General features: G+C 49.4%; 1 protein-coding gene across 2 annotated transcripts in view; it reads right to left on the bottom strand.

The window, feature by feature from the left end:
* Positions 1-15,812, bottom strand: part of LOC118225469 (matrix metalloproteinase-16-like) — a 52,467-nt gene extending 36,655 nt beyond the window's left edge. The window contains exons 1-3 of one of the 2 annotated variants that reach the window (XM_035413922.1): positions 15,302-15,812; positions 2,830-2,978; positions 1,311-1,325 (exon numbers count right to left, since the gene is read on the bottom strand). In XM_035413922.1, the coding sequence (XP_035269813.1) occupies positions 1,311-1,325; positions 2,830-2,978; positions 15,302-15,427 (290 nt within the window). In that variant the 5' untranslated portion in view covers positions 15,428-15,812. The remainder of the gene's footprint in view (positions 1-1,310; positions 1,326-2,829; positions 2,979-15,301) is intronic. The other variant, XM_035413923.1, reaches the window with a different exon arrangement.
* Between the last annotated feature and the right edge of the window lie 262 nt (positions 15,813-16,074).

Raw genomic sequence — 16,074 nt, 5'->3', positions numbered from 1 at the left:
GTATCCACCGATGAACAGGCCGGTTTCAGTAACAGCAAAAACCTGTGACGTCACAGTGGGGTGTCCTGTACCCAGGGCTGGATGGAGCCATGCCAAGCTGTCAATCACGCGCAGATTTGAACCAGAGTTCTCTTCATCGCTTCATACGAGTCAAGAGATTGATAACAGATGTGGCGAACATCCGCTACAAGATTCATGAAGCCTCGGCTGATGTTTTAGCCTTGAGGGTTATTTACTGTCTCAGAAACGGCGAGGGTGGCATGACGGGGGCGAATGAACATCTCCGGAGTTCTGCGAAGCCTGAACTCTACAGGGATCCTAAGGTGACCCGGAGGCGATTCGTGTTGGCGTCTCACAGGTTTTTTTTTATTTTGTTCTGTCTCTCACCTTTCGGGAGAAAATACAATGATCCCTCAGTCGACGTTTCAAGTTCAAGTTCCAACACAGAGCGGCTGATATCGAGTCACCAGGAGGATTACGCATTCTGTGTCACTTCCTGGTTCAACTGAGGAGTGCCTGCTCCTATCCAAGGCCCATGGGCAGGTACAGGGTCTCCTGGTTTTCATTGTTATCAGACCCTGAAAGTAGCAGTCACTCAGACCGATTAAAGCAGTTCATTACACGTTAATGGGTTTAAACTACGTTCTTATTTTTCAGGTGACAACAAAAGCCAGCGGACTCTGCACCTCCCCAGGCTCAGCTCCGAGGGGCGCTGACGTGGAGATCGGCATCTCGGAACCATCGATGATCAAAAAAAAAAAAAAATCAGAAATGAGTTAGAGGTTCGGTGCAAAAAATCAACTTTGATAAGAGTCCATTTTGAGGATCCTGTCGAAATGTCGCCGCCCTCAAATTTAGCAGAATGCATCACTTGAAAGCATAATAGCGGAGTGCTAGCACTGCTGCCTTCTGAACCGGACCGGACTCAGACAAACTGCTGAACCGACGCTACAGACGTCACTCAGGGGCTGAGAGGAAGGCGTGACGATCGCACTCCCGCCTCCCCGTGCGCCTCTGCGGCGGGCGCTAGCCCTGGATAGGGCGCTCTAATGAGAGTTCGGAAAGGAGGCCTGCTCAGCCAGAGACTAATGTCTGTCACACTTAACGCAACCGAGTCACCAGCATCCACATAATCAACCCTCGCACCCCTCGCACGGGCTCATTACCCCCGCCGCACTGCACACAAAAACATATCATTTTTTCATTTTATTTTACTTTTTTTTTTTTTACAGCAAACATAAAATAAATGAATGCATAATTTTCAAAAAAAAAAAAAAAAAGACACGGTAAATTTAGAAAAGGGTCCTCACCTTAACGTGTTTTCGCTACACCACCGTACAGAAAGCAAAGGGAGAAACAAACAGCAGTTAAGACATTGGCTGGATGAGGTTGGGGGGAGTGGGCGGAGCAGAGGGATGGGGCAAGGGGGGCGGGGCCTCATGCTGAGTGACAGGAGCTGAAGAGCAGTCTAATCCCTCTGTGTTTACCATGTAAATGGCTGGATCATAGTGCAGAAACCTGACTGAGTTCTTTCATTCTGACGGTAACCCAAAGTGCCTGATTGGGTTCTCTCATTCTGACTGTGACTCAGAGTGTGTGGCTGAGTTCTTTAATTCTGACTGTGACTCAGAGTGTGTGGCTGAGTTCTTTAATTCTGACTGTGACTCAGAGTGTGTGGCTGAGTTCTTTAATTCTGACTGTGACTCAGAGTGTATGGCTGAGTTCTCTCATTCTGACTGTGACTCAGAGTGTGTGGCTGAGTTCTTTAATTCTGACTGTGACTCAGAGTGTGTGGCTGAGTTCTTTAATTCTGACTGTGACTCAGAGTGTGTGGCTGAGTTCTTTAATTCTGACTGTGATTCAGAGTGTGTGGCTGAGTTCTTTCATTCTGACTGTGACTCAGAGTGTGGGGCTGAGTTCTCAGACATGCGGTCTGCTAGCCCGTCTAGCTTGGACAAGGCCGCAGGCCCTCACAGCTGAATACATGCAGTCTGTATCCATAAAGCATCTCAGAGTAGGATCACACATCCATATCCTCACCTTTTCCATTACCAGTTAAAAGATTAAACTGATCTTACGTTGGGCCCAGTATTCATAAATCATAAGACCCGGGACCCGGATCCTGGATCAGTGCTCCTACTCAGATGCTTTATGAATACTGACTGGCCCTAACATAGGACCAGTCCTGCATGCATAATGAGCTGGGTTTTGCAAGGTTCGGAAAAGATCAGCACTCATCTTTTGCCTAAACACAAGTGTCAGTTTCATTCTGGCCAAACACTGGGGATCTCTTGATTTTTTAAACGGGGGAGAAAAAAAAAGAAACTGAAAATGCACAGCTGCACTTCACTGTGAGCCAAAGTTAAGGTCCATTAAATCCAGGCCTTAATTATGGACGGTTAATTGCAGCTGAGCATTGCAGTCCACCACAGCAACACAGTGAGGGTGGGTGTAACATGAGAAGGCACATTTGATGCAGTGCACCATTGTAATAGAGTGTTAACGGGTGTGAGAGGGTGCGAGTAGGTTGTGAGTGGGTTTGAGTGGTTGTGGGTGGGTGAGAGTGGATTTGGGTGGATGTGAGTGGTTGTGAGTGGGAGTGAGTGTGTGTTAACGGGTGTGTGAGTGTGAGTGGGTTTGAGTGGTGTGCGAATAGGTTGTGAGTGGGTTTGAGTGGTTTTGGGTGGGTGTGAGTGGGGTGTGAGTGGTTGTGAGTGGGAGTGAGTGTGTGTTAACGGGTGAGTGAGTGTGAGTGGGTTTGAGTGGTATGTGAATAGGGCGTGAGTGGGTTTGAATGGGTGTGAGTAGGCGTGATGCTGAGAGACTCACTCGATGGTGATGGTGTCCAGCGACCCTGTGATATTCAGGCCATACAGACGCTGCATAGCAGCGATAGCAGACTGCATGGTCTGTGTGGAGCGCAGGACTGACATTCGGGGGTCAGTGGGGGGCAGGTACCCGTACCTCTGGAGCCAGGCCTGTGGGGGGGAGGGGGGGGGGGCAGGGGGTTAGAACTGAATACTTCCATCAATGACAAAGCAGAAATTACAATGGGCTTCCGTCTATGAACAGACCAGACTTCCTGATTCTGTCTGCGTCCGTCTGTCTGTCAGCTCAACCTCTCCTTCCAGAGCTGTCTCCACTCATAGTTATGTTCATGATCTTCACCATCACCATCATCATCATCATGACTACGACTGTAATCATCAACATCAGTGCTATTATCATAATCATAACCATCATCATCATCACCATAATCTATATCGTCATCATCACCTTCATCGTCATTACCGTCTTCAATATCATTATCATCACCACCATCACCATAATCTATATCGTCATCATCATCATCATCATCATCATCATACTTCTCTCGCTCGGCCACCACCAGCAACACTTCAGATCATGCAGACCACTGAAGTCACATGACACACAGGAAGTGATCCAGGCCTCCGTACTGGACCCGATCTCACTCAACCCCCATTCCCCTGAAACAGCACTTACCGACCCACAGTGTTGTGCAGTGCTGTCTGCCATGCAAATGACACTTGGTGCGAGGGGGAAGGGGGGGGGGGGTATTGCAGGGGGTTGGGGTGTGGGTTTTTCCGTCCAGGGTGGAGCAGCAGCACCACAGGATGTACCTCGAAATGTAATTTCCAACAACAAAATACTTTATCTTGGTGTAGTGCTTGTTGTTTCTACATGTACTCTTCTACTGCCATGCAATGTGCTCATAAATAAAAGAGAAAACATTTAAAAATGATTTCAAAGGCTTTCTTTTTTGTTTTCCCCTGCTAGGAACCATTACGCGCAGACCTTCTATTTATTTATTTATTAGTTATTTTTTTTGTTTTTGGCTATTTGATTTTTGAGCTTTCAAAGTTTCTAAGGCTGTAATGAAACTATGGTGCCATGCAAAGGTTTTCAGTGCCAGTGGGGATTCTGTCCTGCATGATCGCTGTCACACAGGGGTTCTGCTGTCTTTCTACAGTCCGAGGTCTTGACTGTGCATCCCTGTTTGTGAGGTATGTGTCATGTCTGTATCCATATTGCAGTGAGTTTACCATGTAGCCTTGGTCTGTAGTTACAGGGTTGTGGGTTTACCATGCAGCTTTGGTCTGTAGTTCCGGGGCTGTGAATTTACAATGAAGCTTTGGTCTGTGGCTACTGGGCAATAGGTTCACTGCTTTCCTCAGGGCTGTAAGTAAGAGAATGGTATATTTCTTGTGGTAGGAGGTTATTGTATATTCCTCTGATGGATATCTGGGTTTGTGGTCAAGTGAAACCTTCCTGTAGGTCAGGGAAGCATGCAAGGCATCCATAGTGATATCATCTCTCTCTCTCTTTGTCTCTCTATCTCAGTGTCTCTCCCTTTCCCTCTCTCATTACCTTTCTCATTTGCTCCCCCCCACCCCCCCTCCATATCACCTCTTTTTTTGCATATACCCCAGGAGTGAGGAGAGGCGAAGGGTTTCTAGGGAGTGGCAGAGCCCATAAACCCTGTGTGTTGCAAACCTGAGGTCAAACACATCTCCAAAATACCTCAACTCTTTCAGTACCTGGAAAAAGCACTTCTGCAAATCCCAGATTGCTTTCAGCGAAACGCGTTTCAAATCGAAACTCACAATCACGCAGTAAGCAATTTCTCTCTGAATAAAGGAGAAAGTAATTGCCTCTTTTAAAATCGTTCCCTGCAACCTGCAATGACGTTTCCTGGTGTCTAAAAGGATAAAATGCTACAGCTTTCAGACCCCTGGTCTGGTGACAGGTCCTTGATTCAGCCAAGAGCCAGGCCCAGGTCCAAACACTCCAACACTTACTGCTCGACACCCGGCAATACCACAAAATAACGGCGCTTAATTGGAAAAAAACTATTTAATAAATAATTCCCTGAAGTTCAAAGAGAGAAAAGAAAAGAAAATACACTGGAAGACATAGCGCTAACGCCCACGCCACGCTAACAGCATCCGATTAAGCTCGGTAATGAGAGGTTTGAAAGGGCAAATGTGATCTCTAATAAAGCAGTTCTACCTAGAACATTACATCCACAGTGGAACAGAATTCTAGAGCCCGACCGCTCTCCAAGATCAGAAAGGAGACTCTACACACAAACACAAACACAAAAATTCACCTGGGAAATGAATCGCAAATGTATTGCTAGTATATATGCACAGCAGTGAATATACAGCATGTGGGCAGTAATGAACACTATTAGACCACACCCCGTAATGCAAAATTAAGAACAGGCTCCACCCAGAACTACACTCATGCTCCTGCTGCTCCTGCAACTGTACGTGCTTATAAAAGACTTTCGGACTTTGTTGACTTGAGTTTGATCACCCACCCCACCCCCACCCCCACCCCCACCCCCCTTTCAAAAAAACAGAAATGAAAGCAGAGAACGCTCCTAGCATGAGCACGACGACTCGTTTTAAGAGGCGGGGAAGGTGTGTCGGCCACGCTCGCCTCCCACAGCCCAGAGACTCCGGAAAGCAGGAGCTCAAAGGCTCAGAGCCGGCAGTGCAGCCCACAGCTGTCAGTGGAGGGGAGCAGATTTATTGATCGTGTGGGGTGGGGGGGGGACTCCCAAGGGAAGTTCTAGAACAGACGAGCACATGACCTTACAGCCGGCCGGGTGTCTGGGGGTGGCTCGGGAGGGGGGGGTGGGGGTTTGACGGGGGGTGGGGGCTGGTGGATGCAGCAGTACAGTGCCTCTGTCAGCTCTCAGGATTTATCTCTCTGCCATAGATCACTCCTGTGCACAGATACTCCACCTCAGAGCAGCCATTACAGACCTGGAGGTGAGCCTGCAATTTCACTCCCTTTAGAGAATCAGGATGCATGAGAGAGCACTCACACACACACACACACACACGCACTCACACACACACACACACACACACACACGCACTCACACACACACGCACGCACGCACGCACACACACACACATACACACACACACACGCACACACACACACACACACACACACGCACGCACACACACACACATACACACACACACACGCACACACACACACACACACGCACTCACACACACACACACACATACACACACACACACGCACACAAACACACACACACACGCACGCACACATACACACGCACGCACACACACACTCACACACACACACATACACACACACGCACTCTCACACACACTCACACACACACACACACACTCACACGCACACACACACACACACAAACACACACACACACACACACACACTCACACACACACATACATACACACACAAACACACACACACACACACGCACACACACACACACACACACACGACACACACATAGCCAAAAAAATACAGATGAATACAGATGGCAATGAACTTGTATGAATCTCCTCTTAAATGAACTTGGTACACCTTGTTAATGGGGATGTAGAAGAAAAAAAAAAGCACCTGACAGCTTAACAAGCGGAAAAGGGCTTAATTAGCCATAAGGGGGCAGCGTGAGAACACCGCCTCATTAACGAGCAAGGCCTTCGCCTGGGGGGGGGGACCTAGGGGGAAGCATGTCCATGGAGACACGCCCAAAGCTCTGTTTCCAACGGCAACAGGGACCACGCGCTGCCGTGGGAATCCGGAACGCGAACGCCACACACACACACAAATCGGGATCGTGGGATACGGCAAGTAAAGCGCAATCTGATTGGCAGGCAGAGCTGGGAGCAGAAACCTCACCATAACGGCACGCAGACTGAAGGAGGACGTGACGTGTTCCACACAGGAAATGTATTTGGCATACATATTTTTTTTGTTACTTCTGTCTGCGGCATTCGGTCCGGCGGTGGACCGGATTGGTCTCGGCCCGGGCCGGCTGGTGGAGAGGGCACACGCACCTGGGTTGCGTTAGCTAAATCAGCCCAGGTGCTTAAAGGTGCGCTGCTCCCCACAGTTCGGTGCCGAGACCGGGAGCTCACACTGAGACAGCGAGAGTTTTGATTTTCGTTTAATTTTGTTTCGTTTGTCCGAGCACTGCAAGGCAGAGAAAGCAATCCGCTGATGAAAAGCAGGAGGGGCTGGTCTGCCGAAAAGCAGGAGGGGCTGGTCTGCCGAAAAGCAGGAGGGGCTGGTCTGCCGAAAAGCAGGAGGGGCTGGTCTGCCGAAAAGCAGGAGGGGCTGGTCTGATGAAAAGCAGGCCAGCTATGAGCCGGGCCCTGAAAAGTTGCCTCTCAGTTTTGCTTTCTTTTGTCTTTTTTATTTTAGTTTGTTTTAGTTCATTTTTTCCCCCCTAAAACCTGTGAGGAGGAAGAGTGAAGGTGTTTGTTTATTTCATTTTGTGTTTGTGTGGGTGCGCTCTTTCTCTCTCTCTCTCTCTCCATGCGGCAGCCAATGGTGTTTCCAGGAACTGCCGCATCTCCCTCCCATGGGTGTCACCCCGGCGTGTGACACACTGTCACTTTTATTTGTTTTATCTTTTTCCCTCTCTCGTGTGTCCCCTCTTCTGCCACCCGCAAGCTTCACAAAATTTGCCTGACCTGTTGATCTTTGTTTTGAAGAAAAAGACAAAAAGTGCATGAGGAAACATGGATGATCACGCTCTCTGTTACTGACTGCTGCTCCAGCTCCTCAGGGGGGGCATCTTAGAGTTATGGACAGGCGAGTGTGTCCATGTCCTGCTGCGCCTGCTCCTACTGCTGCTCCTGCTGCTCTTAATGCCACTGCTCAGGTCACTGCTCCTGCTACTGATGCTGCTCCTGCTCCTTCTCCTGCTGCTGGTCCTTCTGCTGCTGCTCCTGCTACTACTGCCCCTGCACCTGCTGCTCCTTTTACCACTACTGCTGCTCCTGTTATGGCTGCTCATGCTGTTCCTGCTGCTGCTCCTGGTCCTCTCCCTGATCCTGCTACTGCTGAACTGCTCCTGCTGCTCCTGTTATGGCTGCTCCTGCTGCTCCTGCTGCTGCTGCTCCTGCTACTGCTTCTGCTACTACTGTTGCTGCTGCTGCTCCATTATAACCAATTTCATTTCACACACTTAGCACAATGATTCCATCCACTATGATTTCCATTAGAGGGCAACGAGGGAATCTCCACCTAGCCAGGCGCTTGTGTGAACTCCGACCCCCCCTGGAAAATGAATTTATTCTTAATCTCTTCTCGCCACACGGTTAAACACCTCAAGCGAACGCACCGTGGGGCCTCAGCCAATCGAGAGTGTGGGTGCAGGCGTAAATTCCTGGGTTGCCATGGCAACAGAGCCAGTGGGGGGGGGGGGGAGTAGGGAGACTGGGGGGAGGGGTGTCCATGGACAGGATCAGAGCTGATGGCGCCTTCGCAATCGCTTACATTTTTATTTCGAGGGGGGGGGGGGGGGGAGTCTAAGCACTGCTGTATTTGACCCTGCTGACTGAAGGTAAAATAATGAATAAATAAGAAAGGAGAAGTAAGAGTGCAGGTCCCCAGCTAGCTGCCCACCTCGGCTCGGCTCGGCTCGGCTCGGCTCGGCTCGGCTCGGCTCGGCTCGGCTCGGCTCGGCTGGGCCGCCGAAGCCGCTGCTTTCATCAGAGATTCAGAAGCCCGACAGCAGACAGCTGGGCTTCACCAGACCAGGGGAGGGCTTTCAAAAACAGAGAGAGAGCCAGGAGAGGAGGAGAGGGGAAGAAGGGAGGAAACGGAGGAAAAGGCAGAGGGTAAACCTCCGCAAACATCGCCGCGTCCGCGCCAGCAGGCCACGGCGGGAATAAAAGCGCGAGCGGAGACGAGCTGAACGCCACGCCGCCGCCGACTCCGTCAGGCCAGAGCTGCGTCTCCTCTCACCCTGTGCCGTAGGAGGGGGGGGGCTGTCCCAGCACCGTGTCCCGTATACTTAGCGGCTGTTGGGAGTAAACGTTTAGCTCAGAGGGTCACTGGTGCTGGTAGCTGGATGCTGTGGCCAGTATACTTAGCGGCTGGTGGGAGTAAACGTTTAGCTCAGAGGGTCACTGGTGCTGGTAGCTGGATGCTGTGGCCAGTATACTTAGCAGCTGTTGGGACTAAACGTTCAGCTCAGAGGGTCACTAGCGCTGGTAGCTGGATGCTGTGGCCAGTATACTTAGCGGCTGGTGGGAGTAAACGTTTAGCTCAGAGGGTCACTAGCGCTGGTAGCTGGATGCTGTGGCCAGTATACTTAGCGGCTGGTGGGAGTAAACGTTCAGCTCAGAGGGTCACTGGTGCTGGTAGCTGGATGCTGTGGCCAGTATACTTAGCGGCTGGTGGGAGTAAACGTTCAGCTCAGAGGGTCACTGGTGCTGGTAGCTGGATGCTGTGGCCAGTATACTTAGCGGCTGGTGGGAGTAAACGTTCAGCTCAGAGGGTCACTGGTGCTGGTAGCTGGATGCTGTGGCTAGTATACTTAGCGGCTGTTGGGAGTAAACGTTCAGCTCAGAGGGTCACTAGTGCTGGTAGCTGGATGCTGTGGCCAGTATACTTAGCGGCTGGTGGGAGTAAACGTTTAGCTCAGAGGGTCACTAGCGCTGGTAGCCGGATGCTGTGGCCAGTATACTTAGCGGCTGGTGGGAGTAAACGTTTAGCTCCGGCGATCACAGAGAGGGGTGACGGGATCGTTCGGCCCGGTTAATTTACTGGAAGTCGGACGGGACGCAGGCAGGCCTGAACGCTGGAACCGTTCCCAGGGCCGACGGCACGACGGGAATCCGCACGGCGGGAATCCTCCGAGCCCGCGCTGCCTTTCAATTATTCAGTCTGGCTGGGGCGGGGGGGGGGGACCGGGTCGGTGGATGTGGGGGTGGTGGGCGATGGGCAGGGAGACCGGAAAAGGGAGACCGGCAGCCGACGGAGGTTGGGGGGGGGGGGGGGGGGGGGGCAGGGGGGGGGGACCGGAGGCAGTAACCCGAGCGGAGTTCAGCTGAAGTCTACCGTTACCCTCGCGGCCGGAGCCAGTTAACGGCAGCAGCTTGGACCGGTTAAAAATGTCCTCAAGTGCTGCGGGGCTGGGGGTGAGGGGGGTGGGGGGGGAGGGGTGAGGGGGGGAGGGGGAAGGAAAACATTTTCCAGCCACCGCTTCCGGTTGGTCCGTCTCTCTCATGCCCTGTGTTTGGGATCACGGCTGAAAGAGTCTGATTATCTGGCAGAAGGAGCTACAGCCTTTGGGGGGGTGGGGTGGGGTGGGGTGGGCGGGGGGGGGGTGTCCCAGCCTGAACCCACCCACACACACACACACACACACACTCACACACACTCTCCCATCTCTCTCTCTTTCCCTCTCTCTCCCGTCTCTCTCTCTTTCTCTACCCATTATGCCATTAAACATTAATGGTGAGATGCTGTCCAAAAAAACAAAGAAATAACAGTGCAACGTGACTGCAGTTCATCAAAGGCGACGGATGCAGTAACTGTCATGTTCCGGGGCACACACACACGGGCATACATGTTCACGCATTCATATAGACATACGTGTGCGTGTGTGTGTGTGTGTGTATGTGTGTCCGTGTATGTGTGTATGTGTGTCCGTGTGTGTGCGCGCGCGCATGTGTCTCTCTGTCCGGTGTGCTTGTGTGTGTGTTAACAGGAGTACGCGCATAGACACGTTTGTGAATGCGTGTGTGCTTGTGTTTGAACATGCATATGCGTATGCACCTGTGCATGCGGGTGCGTGCCCGCACACATGCACACGCACAGCGTACGCGTGTACTCACAAGTGCACGAAGCACTCGATGCAGTTCTCAACTTTGCCTTCCTCGTAACTCAAGCACTGAAGACAGGGCAATGCCTACGACTTCAAGGTTAATCTATGGCATCTTGCCAGCCTTTCTACAGACAACTTCCATCTTCCTCAAAGTCCGAGCCAGTCTTTCAAGAGAATCTGCCGGATGTCACTGAAAATAAATAACAACCCTGCAAACGACGGACTTAATAACGAACTGAACAACGGGCTGGCCGATAGATCGATGCCACTCAACCACTTCATCTTGTCCTCTGTTTTTCAGAGCCACGGGCATTGTCATCAGCGATGACAGGAAAGGGGAGGACGTGCAGCACAAGAGCTTTAATCAACTAAAACTCGCAATTAAAACATCAAAATTGATTTTCCTTTTCCTTTTCTAAACAATTCGACCAAGTTCAACTCGTTTCATGCCATCTCTGCCACAAGTTTAATTACAGTGATTACAACGGAAGAAATGTTAAAATGTTAAAATGTTAAAAGAAGGTAATGAAAAAATGACTTCCATTCATTAACATTTTTTAGTGATTTCTGTGGTCCACTCAACAGTCAGTCCCGGTTGTGGATTATAGTATGAAAGTTTATTGCTGCCTCAGGTCTTACAGAGTTTATATTTTTGATGAAAGCCTTCCCATACCGCAGACACAGACAAAAAAAAGAGAGAACGAAGAAAGATTAGATCCTTTGTCCTTTCCTAATTGTTCTTCCTTTCATACAAATCTTTTCTTTTTTGGCAAGAGTTTTCTCACATTAGAAAGCTTTTTGGCATAACAGTTAATGCCTCCTTTGTCCATTATGGATAATTACTGATGTCAGACAGAACCAAAGAAATGAAGAAAAAGCTTAGGAATGAGGCAAAGGCACTGTGATGTCACTGAAGCATTATAGAGTCATGAAGGGAAGGTGAAGCAAAAGCACTGTGATGTCATTGAAGATTACAGACCCATGAAGGGGAGGTGAAGCAAAACATTGTGATGTCACTGAAACTCCACCCCCACCTCACAAACCCAACCCCCACCACAAACCCCACCCCCAACCTGGAAGCTCCACCCAACCTCATAAACCCCACCCCATCTCATAAACCCCACCCCAACATCAGAAACTCCACCCCCACTACATAAACTCTGCCCCACGTCAGAAACTCCACCCCAACTCCAGAAACTCCACCCCCATCTCATGAACTCCACTCGCACATCAGAAACTCCACCCCCATCTCATAAACTTTGCCCCCACATCAGAAAATCCTCCCCTACCTCATAAAATCCGCCCTTACCCCAACTTCATAAAATCCACCCCCTCCCTCACCCCATCCTCCTGACCTCACCCTCCCTCTGCTCCTTCCTCTGTTTCGGCTTTGTTCTCTCTCTCTTGCTGTCTCAGCTGGTTCCGTGTCCTCTCATCCGCCATCCTCCCCTCACATTCAGTAAAGCACCTCTCTCTCTTTCTCTCTCCCTCTCTCTCTCTCTCTCTCTCTCCGTCTCATCTACTACCCTCTCCGTCTTATACGCCATCTCTCTGTCTGCTGCTTTTCTCTTCTCTTCTACATATGTTTGTGGTGTGAGGGAAGGAGTCTTCTGGCTGAGGGGAATTAAGCTGGTTTTATTACGCAGTTTATCATACAGAGCCGGTTGTAAAGTACCAGAGTTTCATGCACATGTCATACTGGATCATCAAAGAAGATAAAAAGGCCAGTCTTATTCTGTCTAATGTCTCTTTTTTTTTTTTTACCGCTAGCTCACGCCCACGGGCGTCACAGGCATCGCTGGCACCCTGTTCCCGACGTTCCCGGTCGAGCCGGGGGGGGAGCACGGCAAGTTTTCCCGAATTGAATGCGGGACGGCGTCTCGCCGGACACGACGCGGGGGGCGGAGCCTCTCCCTGCGGCCCACTCAGCTGGGTCGGGACCCTTTTAGTGCACGGCTGAGGACGGCGAGGCACTGGTTCGCGTACGGCACGGGTTTTCGTGTATGGCACACAGCGAGATGCGTCTCTCAGCCACGCGTGCAGGCGAGAGAGAGATCACACATCCCCTGGGCCAGCAGTCTTAGCCAGTCTCACAGGCAACAGAACAATATGGGGCAGGGCGGGGCTTTGGGAAGGGGGGTGGGTGGGGGTGGGGGGGGCAGGGGCGGGGCACGTGGAGTCTGTGTTGCTTAGCAGCTGGGCCAAAAAACGAAAATAAAAAATTGTGATAGGGCAAGAGCCTGGATAAGGCTGTGGCTTAAACAACATGCATCTCTCTCTCTCTCTCTCTCTCACTCACTCCCTTTCTTTCTCACACACACACACACACACACACACACACACACACAGAATAAAAGAAGAACAGCCATTTCATCCATGCTAAAGGACACAGATTTGAGAGATAAATCCAAATAAGAAGCATCAGGCACAAAATAAGGACAACACCTTCTTGACACAAGAACACAGGCTAAATTTCAGTGTCTGGCTACAATAGCCGAACTACAGTGCGATTCAGAGATGTCTATTTACACACGTGCTACACGAGAGAGGGCGTTTTATCTTCCTCTTACATTTTCTTGCTTTCAATGCTGGCATGTTAAATACAGGAGCCCGTTCCAAACAGTCCAGACTTCACTGACTTCCAACAGTGAAGTCTGGACGTAACTGAAGTTAACTGCCTCCCAGATGCTTATTAAGGGCTGAACACCCAAACTCGCTGTGGAAAAATACCCTAAATGCTGTACACAGCAACTGGCCCTTGGCTTCAAGACTTCTTCGGCAAAAGTAAACAGGCAGCTTACTTCCTTCCTGAAATTACTCAAAAAATGGGAGATGTAAGGACCGGATTTCCTCCTTCCAATTCTCCAGTCACTGCCATTTTCCCCCAGTTTGTTTGTTTGTTTGTTTCTTTGGTGACTGTTGTGGTCAGCCTCGTCATGAAGCACATCTGTGTGTACCTGAGAGCACACATTACAGTACATTAGACCTGTCTCAACTGCAGGCGTGAGCCCATTGTGAACTACAAAACAGAGAGAGATGGGACTAGCCCTCCTGACGGCCTCTCTTTGATTGTTTTTTTTTTTTTCACGCAGTAGCTACAGTAGGCTACATTAATCTTGTCAACTGACCGACACGAACACTCGCGCTGCTGTGGACGTACACGGTACAACGGTATTCATAGTATAGCTATAACAACAACAACAACAACAACAACAACAACAACAACAACAAAAAAAAACTCTGAATGAGAATTTTAGAATTATACAAGAGATAAGTGCGTCAAGCACAACCGAAAGGTTATGTCTTTAGCAGCTGTAATAAGATACTGCTCTCAATTCACATTAGTCCGTCGTTTTAACTGTGATTATTATTAATAATCATGCTATCGTGTCGCTTTGGACAGTGTACCTTCAGCGCGATAGACCACACCGACACCGGCGGGCTCACCATAAGTTTTCTTTTGTGAATGGGTCGTTTGGTGCCGTTCACACGGAAACGCGACCAAGACGTTTTCCGTAATACTGTGAACCTGAAATGCTGAGCTGGCGGCCGGGGACTGAGGTTTCAGCGATCTTGCTCAAGTAGTCTTAAGAAATAATTAATTTCTGGGTGACAAGGTTCATATTATAGAAATAATGAACATTAGAACCGATAAAGGCAACCGATAAAAGTTTGCTTTACATTGAACAAAAAAGTGCCTTTTGGCATCTACGTTGATTGCAATGTGCGTCTTCAAATTGTTTTCATGAGACAGTAGTGAATGGGCTAATCATTTCAACCGGCTGCACGAGCACTACACGTCGTGGGCAACGCTAATGCACTCTGTTCAATTTGCAAGAAGAGAGCTGCACTCACATGCACATAAAAATAGCTTAAGCTAGTGGAACACAGGATCTCGTGTGATGCACGAGCAATTCAGAGAAATGTGTATTCTATTCCGAGTCGTCAATGCCATTCGCAAAACTGCCGCACGAGAAACGGTTTATAAAGTATTCACGCACTATAACGTACATTGATTGACATCGTGTAAATTAATTCTAGTTAGAGTTAGCAGCTTGGACAGACTTGATTTGCAGACGCAGCCCAGTGTAGCCTACTGTAGTTAAATCTGTCATTCCGAACTGGAAAGGGAAAGGAATTCCGACAAAAAATAATATTAAAATGGAAACGACCGAAACGCATACCCTTACCAAAAGCGGACAAGCCTGCAACCCGACCCCCGACATTTGAACGCTCGAAATCCTTAACCTTTTCAACCCGCTGTCCATAACACACCGTGGGGTCGAACATATCTGCGCGGTGCCCGGACGGTGACAGATTGGGGTTATACTTCATCGGACGCAACGCAGGTAAAATGTGGACAACAGTCCTCTGTTTGGTCGAGTGTGGTGGCCAGCTCTTATGGTCCCAGATCGAGGAATTTGCCTGGCCGTGCTGAACCGGACACGACTTCGTGTCATTTTGGATTCCGGCTGGTGCTGGAGACAAAAAGGATGTTGCTCGCGCTCAGGAGGAAAACGTTCCTCAGTAGTTCCTAGCTCGCACAGACACATACGTTTATTACTTCAGCTTGTTTTTAATAAATATTTATATTGCATAGAATGTTGTCATCAGAGCATCGCTGCACCGTCTTACCTCCACACTGAAAGGCTGGTCCTCTCCGCGCGCGGTACATAAAATCCATAGAAATGATTGCAAGCACAACGCCCCTGGATAAAATATAGTCAAGCGTCTTCTATCATGGAATGGTAATAAAAGCATAATGACCCGTTTAGTTTTTGTTTATTTTATTTAAAAAAATATATATCAATAAAAAAAATGATATGGAATAAATCCCCGCGGATCAGAAGGAGAAAAACATCGGTCGAGAGAATGTCGGTACCCAGGTCATGAATTCATCGACACAGGGAGGAGAAAAAATCCAGAGGAATACGATGCACCGATGTTTTCTTCTCGTCGCTTCCCTCTCTTTTGTCCTCCGTCTGATGCGATACCGCGGTTGAAGATTTGATGATCTGATCAGTCACATTTAGCTAGGCTCCTGTGTTTCAGCAGCATCGCTGCTCGTTTTCAACCATACCTCGCAGCACGGCGCCTGCGCTCTCCGCACTCCCGCGGCACGGTCGCATATATATAACAGCACTCCCCTTCTGGACTGTGCGCGGCGCCGCGTCATGGAATCTTGGCTGGCGAACCAAGCTATAGGTGGGAAGGGTGGGAACCGTGAACATGAGAATATCAGCGGCCATCACGCTCGAGAGCAGATTCGTCCGTGCATGACATTATTATTATTATTATTATTATTATTATTATTATTATTATTATTATTATTATTATTATTATTGATAGTAGTAATATTACTATAACATTTACCGGTGCTGATAGTAGCAGTATGATGCTGTTTTACT

This window comes from Anguilla anguilla, chromosome 4 (genome assembly GCF_013347855.1).
Source record: "Anguilla anguilla isolate fAngAng1 chromosome 4, fAngAng1.pri, whole genome shotgun sequence".
NCBI classification, from domain to species: Eukaryota; Metazoa; Chordata; class Actinopteri; order Anguilliformes; family Anguillidae; genus Anguilla; species Anguilla anguilla.
The sequence above is the reverse complement of the archived record's forward strand: the minus strand, read 5'-3'. Positions and strand labels throughout refer to the sequence as shown.